Source organism: Mauremys mutica, chromosome 5 (assembly GCF_020497125.1).
Source record: "Mauremys mutica isolate MM-2020 ecotype Southern chromosome 5, ASM2049712v1, whole genome shotgun sequence".
Lineage (NCBI taxonomy): Eukaryota > Metazoa > Chordata > Testudines > Geoemydidae > Mauremys > Mauremys mutica.
Window position 1 is genome coordinate 111,196,882 of NC_059076.1, and position 24,165 is coordinate 111,221,046.

The window sequence follows — 24,165 nt, forward strand, 5'->3', positions numbered from 1 at the left end:
ACTTACAGGGTCTGGGCCAGTGGGAACTGAGATCACTCAGTAACCTCCAACTAATACTCATCACTGGCATGGCTGCGGTATTGTGCACTAGAGACACAAAAAAATTTAGGTAGCCAAATGCCCTTTTGGATGCCCAGAGGCCTGTTCTACACTGGTGGTGGTTGGTAGGGTATGTGTAGCTGGACACTGCAGTGAAAGGCTCTGGTGAGGCAGGGCAGGGGGAGGCAGCAGAAAAAGCTCTGGCACTGAGGAGGCAGTGGGGCATTACACTGCTAAAAATAGCAGTATAGCCATTGGAGGCACAGCTTGGATGAGTAGAGAGCTGTGTAGGGTACATACCTGTAGCTTCTGGTGTATCTTTACTCTGCTCCCCTAAGCAGTGTGTCACCATTTACATTGCTATTTATACCCATGCTAGGGTGTGTGTGCAGTGTTTGTACTCTAAGTGTAGACATAGCCTTAGGTGAGATTCTCCAAGCATCCACTCATCTGCTGCCTAATCCTGTAGGTGTATACATTTTTGCCGGCGAGCATGGGCACTGCTGCCTCAATCTAGGTGCCTATCTCACATTTTAGCCCCAGTGGGATCCTCAAAGTAGGCTTCCATTGCCTAGCTCATATGCAGGGTCTGATCTGTTATGTATGCTCAGAGCAGGGCTAAATGCTCACAAAATTGCTGGAGGTGATGGGAAGAAAGAGGCAGCCCCCATAGAACCTTAGCCTAGTACTTGGGACACTTACCCAGAATGTGGGAGAGACAGATTCTAATCCTCTCTTTGCCGGCTGTAGAAAAAGGCTCTGAATTTGGGTTTCTCATCTCTGAGGCAAATGCACAAACCATTGGCCTATAGAATGATTCTGACTCTCTCTTTGGCTTCTTGCATAATTAGTTAGATACCATGGAACTGTGTCAAAAGAAGACACTCCCACACCAGAAATTAAGTGAGATTGAGTGTGTGCTATCCCAGCATACCTCATAACCCATGGGTTAGGGCGCTTATCTAAGAGATGAGACACCCAAATTCAAATCCCTTCTCTACATTGCGGGGTGGGGTGGGAGGTCTTGAACCTGAATTTCCCCCATCCTGAGTGAATGTCCTAACCACTGGGTTAAAATCTGTAAGGGGGCTGCTGCTGCCTCCATTTCTTACAACCCCTCCCCTCAAAAAAATCAATCAAACCAAAAACCAGCTAATACGCAGTGCTTTATTTGTAAGGAAAGAGGTGCTGGGCTCAAGCAATTAGGTGCCGGGGTAAAGCAATTTTTTTTAAACTTCCATAACTGATGCGATAAGCCCAGAGGTGCCGGGGCTATGAACTGCCAAGCTTAGAGGTGCCGGGGCTCAGCCCCGACATAAATTAAACACTGGTAACAGGCCAAACTCCAGGAGAGTGATTATGGATGAGAAGCTCTGGAGTTAGGGGCCTATCTCCCTGAGAGTGGCGGGCTTAGACCACACCTCTCTTGTCAAAACTTAGGTAGCGCAGCATGCTGGCTTTTATGGCTCCCATGCTTATGCACCTATCGCTCCCCATATATTGTATAGGGTACTTAAAAGTTAGTCCCTTTGTGGAGCTAACCCTACCTGCATACATCTAACTTCTGCAAAAGAGCTGTTTAAAGCCGTTGGTTGTGATCTGTGAGTAACTTGACTTTTATTTGTTTGTTCAAGGATGATTAAGTATCTCTTAACAAAGTTGTCAATGACTTTCTGATTGCTTTTGTCTCAGTTAGTCCTTGAGGAGAACTAATTAATTAAGTAACAACCTTAATAGAGTACTAACATAAAACTCAAAATTAGGGAACTGAAAAGTAAAGCGCCTAATCATGTGTTCTCTGTGTCTTGTTCAGGGCCAAATGCAACACTGGCACTTAATATTACTAATAAAAAGCCATTGTATTCAAAAAAGTAACGTGCATGGAATGGCTGCAGAATTGGCTCCAAAGGTCTGTCTGTGGATCATACACAAAAGGAACTTGTTTGGTGGTCTATAGATTGTTTTCATCCATTTCCCAGTGGTTCACCTCACAAAGCCCACAGTGGCAGCTGGCACTTTTGCAGATAGTTTTAGCATGGTGACAGTGCCAATGGGGTGGGCATTAATTGAAAACCCAAGGAGGCAGAGAGAGATATTTTCTTCTTACCAAAATAGTTTCTCAAGGGCACAGGGTGCCTGTATTTCGCCTTATGTGGATAAATAACAAATTTCAGGTTCCAGCACTCATAACGTGGTTGCTTCCCAAAGCACTAAATTGCACACACAGAATTTAAATAAAAATAATACGAAGTAATTTTAAACTGGATTGGTCCCCATGAACAAATGATGGATGAAAGGTCAGGCAGAAGAAATGCTGCGTTTTGGGTGACATATTTTGAACAAATATATTATGAATGTCAGTGGCACCCAGAGTTTGGATAGGCATCCTCACATTTGTAAGTTTTTAGACTGAAATCTACATAAATAAATAATATACACAGTGAAAATTGGCAAGAGCAGGCTAAAAATGTACAATATTAAACATAAGTTGTACTTTTTTTTAATGGAAAAGATTAATCAGCTTTTTCATCCCTCTAGACTTTGATTACTGTGTTGTGTCTGTCTGAAATGAAAGCATATACCTAGCAAAGAACGCAGCATAGGGGTTCTTATTCAACACGTCACAACTTTCTATCAGAGTTAGTTTGTATTAGCACTTCAGAGATGGACTTACACCTTAGGGCAAGGCGAACATCCCAACCAAAAAAACCAGTTTACTTTCACAATAGTGTCTACTATTCCCATTGGTATTAGATTTGAAAATATGAGGCCAAGCCAGGGGCTGATCTTGCAAGATGTGCACACATCCTGAGAGCAGAGTCTTTTCAACACCCGTGAGGCTCAATGTGCACTCAGCTCCATGCAGGAGGTGCTCCAAAATATGCCCTTAAGCCTTGAATGCTCAACTTTTAAGATGGGAAGATAAAGCAAGAGGAACATTTTTCTGCCTCTCCCAAAATGGCTAGCTAATTTGGTCACCATCCATGCTTCTGCTTGGCCTCCGAGGAAGTGTACCTTGAGTTCAGACAGAATATAGTGAAGGGGAGCAAACAATGGAATGGTGGAGCACCAGAAATGGGAGTAAACAGGAGAGAAAGCTCAATGGAGCAGAGCAATGAATTAAATGCTAGCATGAAAGCTGACAATACAGCATTAAGCGTAGCAGAGTTCAGGAAAAGATCCATCAAGATTTAGCACACAGAGAAATGGGAATGATGATTGTTAACATTATATGAGCAAATCTGTTCTGAATTTCCTGAAGCATAATGGTTTAATAGTTGGCAGTATGCCTTCAAAGAGCCATGTAGAGATTTAGCCCTGAGTCACTGAAGCTATAAGTAAGTTCAGTAAAATGTTTTTCAGGATTCATAACTTTAAAATGCATCATGAGGCGAGTATACTAATACTGGAAATGATGAGGAAATCAGCAAACCCCAGGGCACACTATACCAACTAGTCAAGAAAAACAGGACTTCAATAGAGCTTTGCGGCCTTAGATGATCTTGTCCTCAATATGTACTTGGAAGCGTAACTGTGCTGGCCATACAGAAGAAAACAACAAAACACTAAAACATGATGCATCAGCCCCTCTTTGTAAGGCCATTGGCTGTGTCCCTCAAAATGCTGGCTTTTTTCCAACTCTGCTTTCTTGAATAAACATGTAAACCTGACGAGCGTCAGTACAGAATTATTTAACCTTTGTAGTCAATGGGCTTGGTGCTACTCTAGGACTTTACTGCTGTTGGATATATTCCCATTTCAATTTGAGCCTTTACAATGTTTGGTTATAATTTCTATGGCAATGACTATGATGTCACAAAATCAGGTCAGGAGTAACTAGGAGACAAGGGCCTGGGAAAGATAAAGCCCTGGTTTCACCAAGTCTCTTTGAAAATTAGATAAAAATATGAAAGAAATACAACTAATTAATAAGTTTGTTTGACTGCTTTGTCCAGTCTCTGTTGACAAGCTACTATAAAACCGTATTCATTATGAAACACAAATCTAGTTCTAGCACTGGTGTAACACGAGTCTATTAATCATTAGACTTCTTGGCCTCTAGGGAAGTAATGTAGCATGACTAATTTTATTCTTTGAAAGCTGACTACGTTAATCTCAACGTTATCTACCACCAAGTATCAAAGGAGTGGATTCAGATTTTGTTGTTTTACTTCTGTAGACTCTCTCTACAATATTTTAATGTACCATTATCTCTGTATAGAGGAGGTACAAATAAAGCTAAGTTTCTCTAATGAACAGTTTTCTCAAAATAGCCTTTTTTTGTTTGCGCTCCAATATATAGAGCAGCCAGCCTCTGACGAAAACCTCTGCAGAGGTGTAAGAGCTAAGAATATTATCTTTATTATTGTGCGTGAAAGTTACTCCCATGTAGCATTCCACAGTAAGTCATATATGCCATTTAAGTCCCAGTTAAGCCCTAAATTGAGGGTTTAAGACGTACATAGATTTTGTTCTGGACCTGTGCACAGCAGTGATGTGTTTTTTCCCCACACTGACTTCAAAAGGAGTTGCTTGCATGCAGCATTTTATAAGGTTAAGTCATACACTACAGTACATTCAATGCATTAACAGAAGGAGGCTACAAAACTGATTATTGCTTGTATTATATTAATAGAGCAATACACCATGAATTAGCAGTACTACATAAAAAGTCTGGAAGGACTTTTTTTAAAACCAGTCTTTACTACTAGTTCCCAAAACAAGACGAAGCAACAGTCCTTCTTTCCAGCCTGGTATTACACTCGAGAATTTATCACATTGGAGTATAAGATTTAAAAGTTGCATATTTAGAAAGATACAGCTCAGCTTCAAACTACCTAGATTTTTTTGTTTTCTTTCTAGGACTTCATTATGGGTCTCTCAATTTTACTCCGAGGGACAGTACAAGAAAAACTCAACTGGGCTTTTAATTTGTATGATATAAATAAGGATGGATACATAACTAAAGAGGTAAGAATTCATTTTGTAGCCACAATAACTGAAACCAGAGCATGTATGTGTCCCTTAGTGTTTGGTTTGAAAGGAACATGGCTTTAGAGAAACTGTTGTCAAAACTGAGTTTGGTAGCAAACTAGATAACTTATTTTCTTTCCAACTTAAAATGGTTAAAATAAATGCATTTTATAGAAACTTTTTAAAAAAAGATAGTTAAGAACTAGCACAACTTTAGATTTTATTAGTAGTCATAGATAACATAGCTGGCCAAATTTTTTAAGGAAGAGGTACAATGCGTATGCCTTTGAGTACCTACATTTGCCCACAGAAGTGCAAGAACTAGGTAGGGTAGTTGTACATAAAAATGTGTATCCAGAAATGCAAGTGAACACTTTTAAAAAAAAATCTATCCCTGATAATTTTTTGTTAACACATAATGTATTAAAATGCTATTATTTCCTTATTATAAGGGCCTTATTCTGCAAAGACTAGGTACATGCTGAACTTTACTCATCAAAGTCAATGGGACAATGCACATGTGAAGTGAGCACGCACATAAGTTTTTGCAAGATCAGGCTCCTAATCTGTTTACTGTAAATTATACTGGTACTAACAGTTTCAGCAAGACACTGCATAAAGATTACTATATTTAAAAAAAAAAAAGTTGTATTTTATTCAGCATACTGGCAGATGAATTACATGTTTGTAATCATTCTTATAGAACACTTTCCAGCGACATATCTCAAAGCACCTTACAAAAGCTAGGGAAACACACAGGGAGGTGATGTGATTTTTGCCCAATTGCCATCTGCTACATATATATATATTTTGGTTTGTTTCCACTTATTGGTCCACAGGAGCTTTCTTTCCACAATATCATTGGACTTTTAGATATCATAAAGCATTTAAATTCAGAAGCATAAATCTGCATCTACTTAAGGGTTTTCAGTTACTTAAGATGTTTTATCTGTTTCTCTCTATTGTAGAACGTATGGAAGCTGCAGTAGCTAATTTAAATTTCAAAGTGATCCATGTGCATTACATTCCTGAAGTTGTTCAATCACAATTTGACTGTGGCACAGTCTTAAATATTTCTTCTAAAGTATAAATGCTCAAAAGAAACATTTACATAAACATGTTTTTCTCTTCAGGAAATGCTTGATATTATGAAAGCTATATATGATATGATGGGAAAATGCACTTATCCTGTTCTCAAAGAGGACGCCCCTAGACAACATGTGGAAACATTTTTCCAGGTAGGGCAAGACAACAAAAAAGGATGGTCTACAAGAAAAATCCCATGTTTTGATTGGCAAACAATTTTGCGCATTATTTTTGTTACTCTATCTTCCCTGTGCAGGGACTGGAATGTACTTGTAGTGTCTAGCAAAATGATATCCTGACCTGGGTGGCCACCAGCCTGCAGTATAACTCTGAAATAAGTAGTAAATAAAGTAAGTGTTTTTACGTAGGATTTTTTCCATGATTTAAGCAAATATTCTTATTCTTTCTGGACAGAAAATGGACAAGAATAAAGATGGGGTAGTTACCATAGATGAATTCATTGAAAGCTGCCAAAAAGTAAGTAATGATAAATGTGAGCTATTTAGTTACTTCTATCAGCTGGCTAAATGGATGTCACATGGTACTACCAATTAGGATTTGGGTGTAAAGAGGTAGCTTACACTTCTAGGCACCTTTACAAAAAAATGGGTCTGGCAAACTGTTCTACAAAACAATCAGTTACATATGCAAACATATACAATATTTGTATTCATAGAGGTGATAGTTTTTTAAAAGCTAATGTCCACCTATTCTACTAGTGTGTTTGCATCCTCTCTTCCTGTGCAAAGCTACCATGTAGTAGACAATAAACTGTTTGTTATGTGAATATTTATCTGAGTCTTGTGATGGGTAAATATCTGCCAGAACTCACATTTATTCACTGTAGGATAATTGAATGTGCTATTATTTAAGAATTTATCTACAGTTAGACAAGACAGCCTTATAAAAATAAGTATTATTTTTTTCATAATAAAATTGCAGAAAACACCAAAGCTACTTGTTATTTGTACATTGTACAAGGTTACAAGCTATTAGAGGAGCATGGTACATACAGAGGGTGTCATAACTACATTAGATCAAGTGTTGAGATCCAAACTGGGGAAAGGGCTAGCAACAATTGATTAGATCACACAGATTGATTTTCTTGAGAAAAGAACTGTCAATGGCTATAACAAACTAAAACCATCAATTCTGTCTAACAATAAATACAGTAAAGTACAGTAGATTTCAGTGGACATACCAGCTCTATTTGGGTTTTCTTGGATACGGGAAAGGAGATTAGGAAAAACAACAACAAGAGTCAATGTATTGCCCTCTTGGTATATGAGAGAAGGGAGCCAGCAATATAGAATGGGTAAACAAGACTAGGAAAAGCATGTCTATCCATGAGCAACACCTTATATCTCAAAAGCTGCACAGGAAATATAAAAGATGGTATGGACTTTTGTTAGTTTTTTTTTATTTGCATCTCTAGGTATTCCATGGGAAATTCCTGTTGGTTCAAAGACAAGGAGATAGTGAAAGGGTATAGAGACCTAGTCAATGATGTACTATTCTTAATAGCACTTCTCATGGTGGCTGATAAGCTTTGGATACCACTGACCATAGTGTCGATGGTGTTCTTTGCAGTGGATCTACTCCTTTCTAAGATTGCAGTGTTGCTGAGTAAGTTTTATTTCCTGGAGAGATCTGATATAGGGTGCTGTAGGGTTTTATCTTGTCACTTCTCTTGTTCAGTATGTCTGGAAGGCTGCTCAGGCAGACTGATCACCAGTAGGCAGATGGCATATGGTCTCCCTCTCATTAAATGCCAATTCTGCTATTTCCTCAGTGCCTAACAGATTTGGATAAGGCTGGGTATAAAATTACAGATGGAGTCTGGACAAGATGGCAATGATGTGGATAGGTAGGAAAATTCATCTATAGGAATAGAGGAGGATTGTGCAGTAAGGGCTACAATGTGGTTCTTTTCCAGAATGATTCATGGCTTAAGCAGGCTGTTATAGCCTTTGCTGTTTCTGAGTAATCAGATATGTTGGCACTGGGCAGCTATAGTCCATCTCTGATTCATAGCATGAGTGACCACCTTTAAATCCCTACATACTTTGGGACCCAGTAATTTGGGAACTCATCTCCTACATCTTGCCACGGCTGTTAGGGTGTTGGGCATCAATGCCTGGAATTTAGCTTTTCAAGACTATCAGCAGATATTCTCAGTGTTTTGTTCTTCCCCATACTCCTTAAAACCCACATTTGATGAGCTTCAGTTCACTCAAAAGAGAGCTTAATGATAAGCATGGTTGGGTTAGATATGGACACTTTGTTTAGGCTAACACTAAAAATTACAAGTGGCGACATGGAAGATGACACGTCAAGCATCTAATCACTCTTGGCCAAACAATCTTTTTTTTTTTTTTAATTTCCAACTGTATACAACATCTAGCTTCGGTATTGTAGCCAGACTTAATTTCATAGATTCTATCTTTATTATTAAACAATGGAATTTCTCACTGCTCATTCTACTTCTTGCAATAGGTTCACTCTGTTATCTTTTATTCATCAATTTTAGAGATAAAACAATACATATATGAACCAAAAACAGAGAAATTCTCTTCTGCAAAATTATTCTGTGTAACTGCATTTCCACAGTGTGTTTCTGAAATACAATTATTTCAGAATAGCAGGATCAAAATCAGCCTTCAACTGCCAATGCCAGTACTAGGTCCTTGTTTTATTTAAAAATGGTTTTTTGTGTGTGTATTAGCCCATATCACCAAGATTAATGTGTTAGTTAATATTCATACAGTGTGAAATGCAGTTTTTCTGATACTTTTCTATAATTTAGGAGTTGATACTGTAATTGTGTTTGCTACACTTGCCAACTAGCCATAGTTGGATAATTGTACATAGATGAAACTAATGTAGTTAGTAGTCTTCTACACTAGTTATTAACTTAAAAAAACCCTGTAACTGCTCAAGCCAATAGCACTGATTACAATTTCAATATATCAGCGGTCTTGCATAACGGATAATAAAGAGAGGCCAAAAGTACCACTAGATTTAATGGCATTGGCCTAAAACCCTATACTAGCACTATCGTCAGTTGTCTAACAAGATATCTGAGTGTTATTAGCTCAGAATGAATAAATTATTTCGAACAGCCACTGATTTATAGTTGAAGTACAAAGCAACATCACAATGTTGATGGAATAGGAAGACTAAGAACAGATTCACTTGTTCATTTCCTATTTCGGAACTGAGAAAGAGTGTTGAAAGAAGCTTTTAAAACACAGGCTAGACCTACATTTATCTGTCAGGCCCAAAGTTTTCCTAAAAAAGACCATAAGAAGTAGGACAGCTGTACAGTGCAGTGGGTAAAAAGTGGGCTTGCTACCATTACGAAGACTGGTGTTCTATCCTATTATTAAAGAGGAAATTTGGACAGCTTTCCACACAGCATCACAACTCTAGTAGTAGAGACATTTTTTGCTGGTAGGTAATTGGTATTTATTGATTCTGTTTAGAACATCATAAACAGATGTTTTGTTGTTGGATTTGTTATGAAGTATTTTACTACTGTTTATCACATCTGACCTCATTGAGTAGAATGAATAATCGAGTGGAGAGAGGATCTATTGGCTGCAATTCAATCCATATAAGACAGATAATGTTGGTTGGTTGGGGGAAGGAGCCATATGATTATGCAGATATAATATACTTCAGTGAGAGAGTACAAATGCCATTTGTTAAATACAGCTGCAGAATCCATGAGGTTTTAAGAAGATACTTGATTGCTCCTAGATGCCCAAGTTATGTACATGGACAAGTACACTTTCTTCTAGCTGCATTTGCTGATACAAGTTCACCATTTTCACTCCAATGTGTCCCTTGCTACAGTTACCCTCACCTTGAGATTAGTTTATGGTAATTAGCTACATGACGAGACCACTTGAAAACTAGAGCTAGAGAAGAACATAGGCTAGTTTATTAGGTGGAGTTTCGTGCTGAGAGTTTATTGTCAATAAGCTTCTGGGTGGAATTCAAGGCAAGGATTTTAACCTATTAAGAAAGCCCAGAATAATTTAGGCCCTAATTATGTGAGAGATCACAGCTGAAAAGGAGCTGGAGCTACCTCGATCTAGGAGATAGCACTCTTCATAAGATACTCTCTACTCTTAAATTCACTCTTCCTTTGGTCCAAAACATAGGCAAATGCAAGACCAAATTATTTTCTTAGGTATTGAGAGGTGGACAATAAGGGGTAGTTTTAGTGTGACTGCTGAGAGTCTTCACCATTATTATGTATATTTATTTAGTGGAGGATGACAAGTACATTTTGATGATTCTGAGCAAGATAACTGTGTAAAGGCACCTCTAAAAGTTTAAATAAAAATGGATTAAATTAGTTCCCTATTTAATATCGACAAACAGAAGTAGAATCAGAGAACACTTGCTATGTCATACTGCCAGTGGGGAAAAATCTGAGCTGAGGAGCCAACAATTTTAACAATGCATTTGAGAAAATTATCAAGATGTTTAGCTCACACAGTGATGCATGCACGTGCTGACTCAGTTTTAAATTGTTCTTCAATCTACAAAATAGTCCCCTATAATGCCAAAGGGTTTTTTGGGGAGAATATACTGTGCCAGGCAACAATTTCAAATATATGGAAGTTATTGTCTGTACTCAAACTGCACATATGAAGTTACGACATTTTTATAGCGTGTCAAAAGATTAATTGATTACCTCCAAAACAGTGTAGACTATTTTATAGAATGATTAACAAAAACACAAATGAAATTAATATGCTCTTTTCAGTTTTATTTAATTTACAGTAACTATTAATAGTTCTGATATTTTTTTCTAAAATCAGTACGTCTCAGTGTTAAGTTTTATCATCACTTTTCCGAACAAGTTGCTGCTGTCAGTAACTAACATTAGTGACTTCTACTCACTTTTTCCCTTTATACTCTTAAAATAATCTGACATGTATTTTTTTTCTTCTTTACAGGATGAAAACATAATGCGTTCCATGCAGCTCTTTGAAAATGTGATTTAACAATGTGGTTTACTCTGCAATTAATGGACAAATGTGAACTATTCTGCAACATTACTTAAAGCTGGATTTGCCACATTTATCATATGTAGGATTGCTCAGCTTTACACTGAGACACGTATTCTGCTAATAAGTTTTGTTTTATTATAAAGCATTCCTCTCAAAAATGATTTCCCAAAGGTTAGGATGTAATAATTTGTCCTTTATCCAATGGGATATTCTAAAAATATTAGGTTTTACCCCACAACTCCCAAAAATAGCATAGCATCTGCCATTATACAGCTTTATTACCATTCCAACCCCTAGATAAAAGAGGCTTTAACACAAAGAGGTCAGAAATAGCTGTTTTTGATACTTGTTTGTATTGGATTCAGCCCCAGGATTTTAAGTGTCAACCTCTGTTTTACAGAGAAATCACCCTGTATTGTGTAATACTCATTTTTACATAATACTTTGAGTAAAGATTGGTACAGTTGATGAGCAATACATATCTCCTGCAACAACATCCAAATTTTATTTGGCTTTCTTTCCTCTTTTACTGAAGCCCACCTAATTTACATAAGAGGAAGAAATATTTTTTATAATAAAAAATGTAATGACTCAGATAGACATGTACCACTGATAGGTATTAAACAGATCATCCTTACCTAATAAATCTGCATTTATGAATTTTTCATGAAATGAGTACCTGAAGTCCTATATATTTTATGTGCAATTCGAGTTGGACTGTCAGTAAAGTTTTCTGCTCAAAATTAAGGACCTGAAAAGATTTTGAGTTCAAATTTCTTTGTGAAGAAAATCTAAGTTTACCATCATTTCCAGAAGTACGTGTCTTACCGGTTTTAATGAGGAAAAAAGGAGATAATGGTCTTTTGAAGCTTCCATCTCACTTCAGTGCTCAGAATGCAGTAATATCTAGACAGTCTAATATCTGTTTCAGTGGTCTGTTTACTATGAAAAGGGAGTGAAAAAGAAGCAGAAACTTTAGCTATTCATCAGTGTTGTTTATAAGCAGTACTACTATTACATTTTTGAGGAACATTAATTCTACCAAAGTAGGAACAGCTTTAATTCTGGACCTAGAAAAACATACGTACACACACTTGAAAGATTAAAATGGATTATCTTTCCCCCATTACAATTAAGAAATAAAAATTACTACATTATTGTTTTCAGTGATTTCAGGCCAATATTTTGAAATGCTACTGAAGATATGCCAATCTTTATTGTGACATTTCTGCACAAAAGCTGTGAAGAGGCTACTGGAGTAGAAAGAATGCTGCAACCATTATTTTGCAAAAATAAATCAGGTATCTATTCTGGTGTAGAGATGGAATGCTGAAGGCTGCTCTGCTATCACCAGTGTAGGAATAAGAGTAGTACAATACATGTACACCTGAAATTTGCTGTAGTGTGTTTGCGTAAACTAAATGTGCACATTTTGTACAAAAAAATAAATAAAAAAATTCTATATATAAAAATAAAATACAAGAAAGAAAAACAAGCAGAATGTTTTTGTTTTTTGAAAAAATACTAGACTACAGACATTTCTTTAACCAAATGGATTTACTGTTTCAATACACGCATCTGAATTAAGTATTAAACTGTTAATTCAGTACTGTGCTAAGATTTAAGTTCCCAATGTGACAGTTTTCAAAATAAAGGGTTACTGGGATGGAATATGAAAAACAGTATTCCAATATCAACACCTGATTATTTTACACTATTTACACTACTGGAGCAACACCGTACAACTAGTTTTAAATCCGTTCTTTTGTAACAGAAAACTCACATTTTCATCTCTGTAACACTCATCATGTAAAGAAATCATTGCAAGTTTTACCTATGTAAAATAAATATGTATATGCACTTTAGCAGGGAGTTAGTTACTGCTTAATTAATAATTACAATCAAATTCTACCTTTTATGTAACATCTGATAAACAGTAAGTGTGACAGAATTATTTAAGGAAATAAGAATGTACAGCAAAAATGAATTAACATTTAACTTTGTTTACAGCTGAAACAATTAATGGTAGATAACCAATTGTTGACTGTAACATAAGACTGGATACACAAACAGATTTATATAATAAAAATGATATAACTGTTTGCCATAATTACAAGATATTATGGACACAATTCACTTAACCTTCATTTTTCTCCCAAACCAGATTATTCTAATAAAACTAACCACAAACATTCTGTAAATTGTACCATAAGGAAATTCCAACAGCATCCACAGTCAGCTTCTGACGCCCACAACCACACCATGCAGTGTAAATGACTAGCTGGGTCTCTCGTTCAAGAGGAGATGGAACAATAGGTTGGAATTTTAGATTTGATGATAGCTACACTCTCCTGTTGATAAAAATGAAGTTTACACAGTATGAAGAACTTAGTTCTGAAGGCAACTAAGGGAAGTATCTGAGTTATAACATTTCCTTAAAATTATACATATCTAAACACCCATCATACAAACTAAACTATCAAAAGAATTCTCAATTAAATCAATAGAAGCTGTGTGTTTGACAAAGGCAGAATTAATCCTCAATAAGAGTTAGGAGATAATTTAAAGACAACAATGGAGGAGTGAGAGAACTTAAAGAAGGGTGTAATAATGGTTGGTAAGAGAATTTCTCTTAAGAAAAGGGGACAGGAAGAGAGGGTAGAAAACAGGACAAAAGAAGAAGTGGAAATCGGAAAGTAGAGTACAAAAATGTATCAGATATATGCAATCTCTCTTACGTTTTATATACAAAATTTTAGTATTTCTTAGTAATTGTTTTATTATTGCTTTAGAAAAAATCCTGTTTGTTTGGGAAGACAAAATGTTAATACAAATGGAACTTGGATCAAACTGATGCTTACTGTCGGACATTTAAATACTTTAGATTAACTAACAAAGCCAGTATTTTAAAAACATTAAATGTCACTGCAGTAGATAAACTTTTTTCCTCACAAATTTCAAGCCCTGGAAGTAGAACTATAGAGCTCTTCTGGTGTCTAGGGAGGAAAAAATAGCAAATGTTCCATCTCACCAGTAAGTATGCACACACCTCCTAGCAGAAACAGTTTAATGTTTGAGACACTTAACTTGCAAAGGGCATCTGTGTGGACAGGCACCTACTTCCCAATGGAGTCCCATAGAATGGAATTCAGTGTGGGAGTAAGAGGCCTGCTGTGTGGATCCCTATGTAGGTGTGGATCCTTGGAATGTCATGTTAAGGTCTGCACCTATGTTTCTTATGAAGGAGCACAAGAAATTAGTGTGGGGATGTATGACAATCATTTAAAATCAGAAAGTATTCTCTATAGAAATGTAAAATAAAAGGCTACAAGTGACTATGTATTACATGAAGTAGAGTCTATTTATTTTCTAGGTCACCATTCATATACAGGAAAATAAAGCTATTTGCACATTATGAATCAGTACACAACACCACTAGGCCCCAAACCTGCAAAACCTACACATATGCTTAATTTTACACATAGAGTAGTCACCGTTTGTAGAGTTAAGCACATATACACCTCTACCCTGATATAACGCTGTCCTCGGGAGCCAAAAATCTTACCGCGTTATAGGTGAAACCGTGTTATATTGAACTTGCTTTGATCTGCTGGAGAGCGCAGTCGTCCTTCCCCCCCTACCCCCGAGCGCTGCTTTACCATGTTATATCTGAATTCGTGTTATATCGGGTCACGTTATATCAGGGCAGAAGTGTATAAGTGTTGGCAGGATCAAAGCTCTAATTTGAAGGATTCAGAGACTTGAAATCAGAAGTTTTCTTGATATGATTTAAATTCAAGTATGTTTTTATATTTTTTAACAAAATGTAAAATGCAGAATAATCTGTTCAACTCACCTTTCCGCCATACTGCTCTAGCTTTTGTAACGCAACAGTGATCTGCTCTTTGAATTTCTTGTCCATTAACCTCTTTGAAATCTATTGGAAAAAATAAAAATATAAATATAACTTGGAAAGAAAATGATTGAAGTACAATGCATGAAAACCAACCACATTTACTTTGCTTTAGATTATTGCTTCACCTTAGTTCAGGAAAATGAAAGCAGCCTACAGGCAGTAAAAGGATTTTACTTTACGCATAGTAAGCAATTCCAAAGTAAGACACATGGTCAAAAGCAAAAGGGGAAAACAAAGTTTTTTGTAATGAAAAACAGCTTCGCAGAAAATGCTCAGTTATTGCAATGATGGATAGCAGTATAAAATCCATATACAGTCAGCTTTTATATCTGTTTGCAACTATTTTTGATGCAAAACAAGGGTACCAAAGAAATACGAAACTGTTGCTGGGAATAGTCTGTGGAGTTCCTTTGTCTGTGCTTGTCTGTGCCCTTGTTTGTTAGGTCTCTCCCTCCCTGGCCTCTTACAGTGGGAAAAACAGGGAACTTTAGTAGTCCTTGCTCAGGTTTCTCAGGGTTTCCCTGTCAGGCCTCTCTGCCTGGAGAGATTTGGCAGTTTCTCACCCCAATGGAGCTGTGTCTTCTCTCTCAGGCCTTTCTACCTGGAGAGAAATTCACTTTCTGCCCTGATTGCTCAAGATCTTCTCCCCCAGGCCTATCAACCTGGAGAGCTTTTATAATCTTTGCCTCTTTTGGTCAGGGTTCCCTCCCAGGCCTCTCTTACCTGGAGAAATTTTCCAATTCAGACTCCTTCCTTAAGTAGCTCTGCAACACACCTATTAATTTTGCCCTGCTTCTTCAGAATACTTTTCTCCCAGGCCTTTCTACCTGGAGAGTTTTTATAATCCTTGTCCCCTTTTTAGCAGGGTTCCCTCTCAGGCCTTTCTACCTGGAGAGCTTTTAACATCTCACTGCCCCAGTTAATCAGGGTTCCTCTCAGAATTCTTTGTCTGGAGAGGTTTTCATTGTTCAGGCTCTCTAGGAGCTCCTTCTATTCAGAGTAAACCTATCTCAAAGGTGGGCTTGACCAAAGGTACCCTTTAGCCATGTTTCTCAGCAAAGGGGAAGGCGGACGACTTCTCGTTTGGCTTACACTAGGAAGTCCACCAGGTCCTTGGCAATACTCTTACCTTCCTCAGAGAAATATGAAATGACCACAGCCCGGGGTTCCCCTTTTTGTAGGTAGCCCATACAGTGCACGTAGCCCTCCATAGTCAGTGGCATATCATAATTTACCACATGTGGCGCATTCAGATAGTAAAAGCCTTTTACTGCCTGGAGGCTGGTTAACAGAGCTGGGATTTCCCCAGAAATAAACTCTTTTACTGTGGCCTCCTGATCTGGAGAGGAGTCCTTCTGGATTCATCTGCACGTATAGTCTTCAGAATTAAGGATCTCTCTATCCAGGTTAAGATCCCTTCCAGGACTTCCAAAGACCAAGTTCTGTACTGTTTTTCCCACTGCTTTCAATACCTGGCTTAGCAACACCTACTTTTGTTCTTTCTGTACCCACACTATTGTGTGGATGACATTCAGCAGGTTAGGACCATTTTTAGCTTCCTTTTTCCTCTGAGAAGAGCTCTTCTGTTTAGCAGAGGTCCAGTTGTTGCCCTGCTTTGCCACTATATCATGCTCTTGGGTTTTTAGACCCATGGTCAGGCAGCTCTCTGCTTCAGCAGGTGAGTATGTCCCTATCCAAGCCATCTTCCTTCTGTACTGGCTTCAGTCCAAAAAAACCCAGCTTTCTCCTTAGCCGAGTTGGACTTTGACCTTGGCTGGACCTTGATCAGGTTTTGGAGCTTGGTCAGCTCCTTTTGCAGCACTAAGCACTGTTGGTCCGCTGTCTCCTTTTCAACTTTGAGATGAGTCAGCTCTTGCTCCTGTTTTACTGCTTGCCCTACAGTCCTTTCCCATGAAGATGAGATCTCTTCCAGCTCCTGCCAGTATTGAGCTACCTGTATCCATAGTCCAGGATTTCAGCCTGATTCCAATCAGCCGTAGCAGCCTTCTCTTCTAACTTACCCCAGTCCTTTACAGTAGAGGCCTGCTGTGTGGCTGAGGGGGCTACTGCCATTATTGCAGCATTGCTGTACATGGGAACTTAGTGTTTGTACCACAGGACACCCGCTTCTTTAATAGACTGCTACCCACTCCTTTCGGGAGGCCTTTCTGGGTGCCTAGCCCATCAACCAACACACTGGTATCCACACAAGCCTCGTGGTACTCTCTGGTCTTAGTCTCTGGCTCTTTTCCCAGTATGGTAAGCTGCTGCTCTAAGGCTTGCTGGGTCCTGTCTAGATTCAGCTTCTGTTGCTGGCTTTCTTTCAGAATTCTGCTCAAGGAGAGAGTTTCTCTCTCCTGTACCTCTATTTCTGTATGGGCCCACTGGTTTCTATAATAGGCAGAGCATTCCCTCTCCAAAACAAGCAGATGCTCCAACTCCTTCTGTCTATCTTTTAGATTGGAGACATCCTCCTCCAGGTTTTAGTTCAGCTCACCTCCTTCACCTGCCTATCATCTTTTGTATACACAGTGTCTCGCTCACTAGGCAGACACGTTTTGCTTTCTTTGGATACCTCTTTACATTTGGCCGCCAGCGCCAGCTTCACCTTCTCAAGGCCCTGCTTCAGTTCCTGCAACATTAGGTACATTCCCCATGTTCTCTTCCCTCAGGACAGACAATGGAGGCTGGGTCTTCCCATCAGCAAAAGGGTTGTTTAAACTGCTTTCCCATTTCTATCACATGGGCCTCAGTCCTTCTTCCTTGTCTACAAGGTTTGCCAATTACAGGGAGTCCTGGGACTATGATAGTACCAGTACTGCCTTCCTGAGGTAAGAGTTTTTTGTTTTTTTTGGGGGGGGGGGGGAAATAGCTTTTTATGTGGCCCATTTCCCCACAATGGGAAAAAAAAACTGTCCCCGGGGCAGCCTTCCAAGCCCTAAATGGAGTCCCAATGGTCCTCTGTTCTGCCTTATCTATAACCTGGGCCCCAGCCATTCATGGCCAGGTGTCTTTTTTCACCTGGCCTTTACTGGTCCCAGCAACCCTCATGGCAACCAGGCTGGACTTACAACCATGGCTTGTATCAAGGTGAATCCATCTCACCTCACCTCCTTGCCCATAGTACCTACAGCTCCGCGGTGGTGGTCTTCTGAGTCTTTCCTCTGTGGCACCTGCAGCAGCCGGGCGAGGGTAGATGCTGTTTTAGCCGCCAGGCTCCCTGCCAAGCCTGAGACTGGTGATCCTGGAATTGCTGCTGTTGAAGCCCCTGAAGGGTTTTGCCGTGCTGTTGCTGGGTGGCTTGCTGAGGCTTTGAAGCTGCCACAGCCTGCTGCTGCTGGCCTAGAGCTCTTATCAGCTCTTCCATGGTCCTCTTGTTTGCAGGGGCTGGTCCGAACAATCCCACTTCTGTTACCAGTGTAATGGGGTTGCACTCACCTCTCGTGAGTGCCCCCTGGCCAACTGTGTGTGCCTGCACTCTCTTTCTGTTTGTGGTGGGTCTTCGCTGACTCAGCCCTCCAGCCAAATCAAACACAGTATGTCTGTGAGATAAAAGCAACACAAATCCCTTTCGGGGTACTCTCTCAGTGCCCTCCATAACATCTCTCTTTGTTTGTCCCTGTTCTGGAATACAGCAGTGCCCCAGGTCTCTTTCCCTGGAGGCAATGTCTTCATCCTCTCAGGCCTTTCTGGTCCCAGCTCTTCAGCTGAGCCATTACAGTTCAGTTCCCCTTCTGGGGTGCCTCAAAGTCCAGGCCACTTTCCCAGTAGCTGTTGGGGGGGATCCGGGCCTGCCCTCTACTCCGGGTGCCAGCCCAGGGACCCTATAGATAGCAGCCTTCCTCAATGTCCCTTTAAATAAACTGTGTTGCTGCTGTAATTCCTTGGGCCACTTCCCTGTGGCTCCTGCACATTCTACACCCTGATCTCAGGGTCTTGACTTCATGGAGTCCCAGCAACCAGCCTGGAGCACCATCCACTCTCCTCCAGCTCTTGCAAGGAACTGCGCTCAGTCTGGCCCTGCAGCTCTTTTTATACTAGCCTGCTGGGCCCTGATTGGCTGCTGCCCACACAGCCGCTCTAAGCAGCTCGGAGGACCTCTCTACGGCCCTTTTCTCAGGTGGGGTATGGCAGGGCCATAAGGCCTTCACCAGGGGGCCTCAGGACCTAGTCCTCCCCATCACAGAAACTTTAATGGGTTTTGTTACTAAATATTAATATTTAAAATTCAGAGGTAATTTTATAATAAATAAACAATGTCCCGTCAAAACACAGTAACTAATTTGTCTCAGTCTTTAGGGAGGTTTATTGTACAAATTGTTCTTTTGGTCTAGTAGCTATACTGACTGTTACAGTGCTATAATTCACCATATAATAAAATAAAACTATGAATCTCTGCTAAAGCTTATCAAGAAATGCCTTTCATGGAACAGCTGAAAGTTCCATCATCTTTGTGTGAAATGACAGGAAGTCTCTAAACAAAAGTAACATAAGAAATGAAGAGGTACAGTTACTGTGTCTATTTTTTTGTACTTACACTTGTGAGTAAGTGTTTCAGCTGATCATTAAGAGCAGGGCCAACAATGGCACTCAGCTGTATCAAAGCATTCAATCCTCTTTCAAATACTTCACCATTTGAATGGGCCTTGCAAGGGGGAGAAAAATTAATAAACTGCTATTAAACAGTAATCCACAATCAAATGTGCAAGCTCACTAAAACAGCAATCTCTGGAGTACAATAATTAGCACTTACACAGTGCTTTATTTTTTCAAAGCACTGACACTAATGTTTGAAGAGGTTTAGAAACACAAGTACAGCATTATTGAATATGTTAATATCAAGCATGTAACATTTAAGTGCCAATGTATTTTCAGGGGGAAAAAAGGAAACAAACACACTACAGCATCCAATATTGGATGCTGATGGCAAGTTTCAGAATGAAACAGACTTTTTCATTTATTCTGTAGTGTGACAACTAATCATTTATTTATTTGATAGGAGAGCAAGCTAGGTAGTTAAACAGCATGCAGTATCTTTGGGGGAACATATTTTATTACGTTTATGTAACACTGTGGGACAGGGAATGTGATTATGTTCTACTCCCTGTGGGAGGGTTACCAGAGCTCCTTCAGGAATTAAAACTGTGTATGTGGGGGTGATTAAGGTGAATTACTCACTGAAGATCTCCAGAGAGAAATCACCTCCTCGGGGAGGTTCACATATACTGATTCAAACTGGGTTCCTGGGACTAGGATAATAAAGCATTTTTGGCTTAAAAAGGCCGTGTGTGAACTGACTCAGGGTCTTCTTTTTGACCCTGCAAAAGGACAGGACCTTCCCTACAGAGGAGCCCCAACCATGCGAACTACTTTGGCCTACTAGGGCCCCATAAGACTGATGGGTGGCTCCTGGTATGTCTAATGTGTGTTTAAATCAGTTTATTGCTTTTATTATGTCTTCTCTGTAATGCTTTCACCTTAAAACTAAAGGTGCTTGCTTAGAAAGAGCTGCGTGGTAACCTGTAACTGCTGGCAATACACTGCTCATAGCCCTTGGAGAGATAAATCAATGTTACAGGTGCTGGCCATTAGGCAGACTGGCTTTCTGGGGTTATCCCAGTGTAAGGCAGGGCTAAGTGCAGGATTAAAACCCGATGTCAGATAGGAGTGCGGCAAGGGTCCCCACACAAAGACTGGTGATGGCTGCAGACCTGAGACTTGACTGGACACGCCTGAAGTGAAATATGAAGGATTGAATACAGGGGCAGTTACTCTGAAACTGTGACAAGTCCATCTACAGAATCTCAGTTTTAGTCAGGTTTTTGCTACATTACCCCTTAGCATTTTTAAAAAGCATTCAAGAAATGTGGATTAGCTGGAATTATAGTATAGTAAGTAATATTTTAGCTAATAAATCAGTAAACCCAGAGTAACTATTGTAGCGTTAGGTTGGAAAAAGATATTGAATGAGGTTCCTGGAAGGATCTATTGTGGATCATTAACAAATGTGTTACAGAACACTAATGACTGTTTTGTGTAATGATCAACTATGTGTTATACTGAACTGCAGTGGTAATGGAAGGATTAGATGTACATAAAGTACTTCTTAGACCTCAGTTAGAGAAATGCATTTCATTTTCAGCATTACATTGTAAGAAAACAACTGGGAAAAAGTTCAAAGAAAAAGGATAAACACTGAAAAAGTTTGAATAACTAGAACTGCCAGAATAGGCCTAAGGGACTGATAAAGAATACAAATATTACCATGGCACCGACTTTGGCTCCTGCTGGTGGGTGCTCAACACCCCTCTGACCTCAGCCCCGCCCCCACTCCGCCCCTTCTATGAGGCCCTGCCCCACCCCATTCCAACTCCTTCCCCAAAGTCCCCACCGCAACTCCACCCCCTCCCTGTCCCTATTCCAACTCCTTCCCCAAATTCCCACCCTGCCTCTTCCCCACCTCCTCCCCTGAGCGTGCCACATTCCCACTCCTCCTCCTCCCTCCCAGAGCGTGCTAACGCCACCAAACAGCTGTTCGACAGTGGCCAGGCGGGAAGCGCTGGGAGGCAGGCAGAGGAGCGGGGATGTGGTGCACTCAGGAGAGGAGGAGGTGGGGTGGGGGATGAGGGGATCTTGGCTGCCAGTGGGTACAGAGCAACCAATAATTTTTCCCTGTGGGTGCTCCAGCCCTGCAGCACCCACAGTCGGTGCCCATGAATATTACTTGATTCATCTGTAGTGCCCGTAACATAAGAATCAAAGAATTTCCAAATATTAATCCATCCCTGTAAAACCCATGGGGTAAATAACAATTACGATACTTCTATACGTGAACAAACGGAAGCACAGCAAAATTAAATGACTTGGTTCAATTCACACAACAAGTCAGTGGGAAAACTAGGAGTATAACCCTGAAAAGAGACTTGGGCCCAGATCCACAAAGGGAGCTAGGCGTTGCAATGCTGATCCTCTGAGCATGCCGATCAGATCAGGCCCCACAGACAAAACCGCTCTTCTCCGCCTATCTCTCCCGGCTATGGACAACAATAAGGCTTAGGTGGGAGAGACGAATCCAGATGCCTAGAATGAGGCAGCAGTGTGCATGCTCAGAGGCAGATACTTACATGACTAGGGAACTTTTAGTGGAAATTTAACACTGAGTTCAAGTTCCTACAGGGCTGGATGGCAGCCAAGTATGGGGTTTTCGGGATTGCAAAGGAGCCTAAATTTGGGGTTTAGGCACCTAAGTATCTTTGCAGATCTGGGCCATTGTATTAAGAGTCCCCATACAGGTCCATTCCAACCTAAGACTTTTGGCTTGCCATAACCTTTCAATTCCTTCAGACGCATTACTGTAATACATATTTTTAAAAAGCATGCTTAATCCCATTTTCTAATGTTATTCCTCTTTCCCCATTGATCTATTCCATTTCATCCTTTGAACCCCTTTAATTTTATTTCAATCTTTACATAAAACACTCTTATCTATTTGCTTTGGGGTCTGTTCATTTTACCTCTGATTGTATGCATATTATACATAAAGCACAATGATGTTGAAGTTCTATTGGTGCCTGTTTCCCATACTCTGAGTATGTCTACACTGCAACGTAAGACCAAGGTTAATGGGAATTCAGTTAGCTGACCTGTCTTAGGGAACCATAGGCTTGAGCATCTACATTATATTTTAACCGTAGTTAAGAATTTTCTGACCTGTGCTCGAACCTAGTGCTCTGGTGTCCACACTGCAGTGTGCAGAGCCATATCAAAATAATTATATCTCAGAGTCCCTAGAGCAGTCCTCCTTCCCCTCCCCCCTGAAGTGTGGTCACTCTAGCCTTAGGAACATGATATACTGTGGGAAAACTTTACTGCCCACCCTGCACATTACCAGAAAGCACACTGCTTTGCAAAAGGCTTGATTGGTTTGCTCTCCATTGCACACCCAGGAGGCTCTCTGATAACGTGCTTGCAGATTGGTGCTCAGAATAGAATGGGTTAACACTCACCTGAGCTGCCTCTGTTTGCAAACGGGGAGGGAGGGAAGGGACTTCTGTTTTCAATAGAGTGCAGATTCTTGGGATAGAGAGGACTAAGGAAGATGTGGGATACTTCCAGATGACTCCCGGGACCTGAGTCAAGTGGGGTTGCAACTACACTGCACAGTAATAGGGCTCAGACCCTGCTTGACTTGAGCTCAGACCCTCCAGCCCTGCAAGGTCCTGGGACCGAGCCCTGGGCTAACACAACTGCAGTGTAGATGGGCTGGAGGGGTGTAGCCTTGAGCCCAGGCTCAAGCACAGGCTTACACTGCAGTGTAGACATACTCTCAGAGCTTAAAGAGTCATTTGAGAGCTGCCCCACTTCTCACGGGTTGCTACTGTCATCCCAGGACTCAGACAGTTTCCCATCTGCAACACTTGTATCAAACTGACCTTTTTCTTTAGACTTCATCTCTGTAAGAAAAAAAAAATCCAAGAGTACAATAAATGAAAAATAAGAGAAACATACCAGAGCAGCCTTTAACACTGGAATCAGACGAGGCAACAAGGGAATTGCTTTTTCAGTAGCATCTTCAACCAAGAGTAATTCCTTAAAGCCCTCCTTTGATACAAATGTATATGGGTGTTTTGTCTCTCTTAGACCCTGTTATATATATATAGAAAATATATTTTCTTAATATGTAACTTTTAACACAACATTACATTAAAACATCAAAAGGTTCCCTCTAGCAGCAATATATTGCTTATGTTTTATTGCAGCCATTCAAAAACATAAAATACACTTACTCCACCATGTGGATTTATTGAGTATATCTCTGCTCACTAAATATTCAGGTTTTTTCCTTGGTATGTGAAAGAATACTTTTACCCTTTTAATATGGTCATTTTCATCAACAGATGTACTTCCTTATTTTCATTCCATCTTCCCAAACTAATTTATCCACAGCCCCATGAATAGAAAATAGATGACCTTTCTAAGGGATTTCTCTACCCTTAATGAAAACAGAACATGGTACAAGGCTGACACTTTAAAGCAGTACAAATGTGCAGGCTTGTGATATCCTGAATCACAGGAGTTACAGGAACTCACAATCGATATGGCAGAAATCCTTGATTTGTTCTG

At 39.9% G+C, this 24,165-nt stretch overlaps 2 protein-coding genes across 6 annotated transcripts in view; one reads left to right on the top strand and one right to left on the bottom strand.

Moving 5' to 3' along the window:
* The window catches only part of KCNIP4 (potassium voltage-gated channel interacting protein 4), a 764,317-nt gene extending 751,919 nt beyond the window's left edge, over positions 1 to 12,398 (top strand). For 2 of the 3 annotated variants that reach the window (XM_045019170.1, XM_045019172.1), the window contains exons 5-6: positions 4,903 to 5,010; positions 6,147 to 6,465. In XM_045019170.1, coding sequence (XP_044875105.1) covers positions 4,903 to 5,010; positions 6,147 to 6,398 — 360 coding nt within the window. In that variant the 3' untranslated portion in view covers positions 6,399 to 6,465. Of the gene's footprint in view, positions 1 to 4,902; positions 5,011 to 6,146; positions 6,466 to 6,513; positions 6,577 to 11,072 lie in introns of those variants that run through there. The other variant, XM_045019171.1, reaches the window with a different exon arrangement.
* PACRGL (parkin coregulated like) overlaps positions 1 to 24,165 on the bottom strand; it is a 53,304-nt gene that overhangs the window by 9,481 nt on the left and 19,658 nt on the right. For 2 of the 3 annotated variants that reach the window (XM_045019175.1, XM_045019173.1), the window contains 6 exons: positions 23,551 to 23,685; positions 19,580 to 19,687; positions 14,983 to 15,063; positions 13,334 to 13,477; positions 12,910 to 12,960; positions 11,955 to 12,068 (listed from right to left, as the gene is read on the bottom strand). In XM_045019175.1, coding sequence (XP_044875110.1) covers positions 13,421 to 13,477; positions 14,983 to 15,063; positions 19,580 to 19,687; positions 23,551 to 23,685 — 381 coding nt within the window. In that variant the 3' untranslated portion in view covers positions 11,955 to 12,068; positions 12,910 to 12,960; positions 13,334 to 13,420. The remainder of the gene's footprint in view (positions 1 to 11,954; positions 12,069 to 12,909; positions 12,961 to 13,333; positions 13,478 to 14,982; positions 15,064 to 19,579; positions 19,688 to 23,550; positions 23,686 to 24,165) is intronic. The other variant, XM_045019174.1, reaches the window with a different exon arrangement.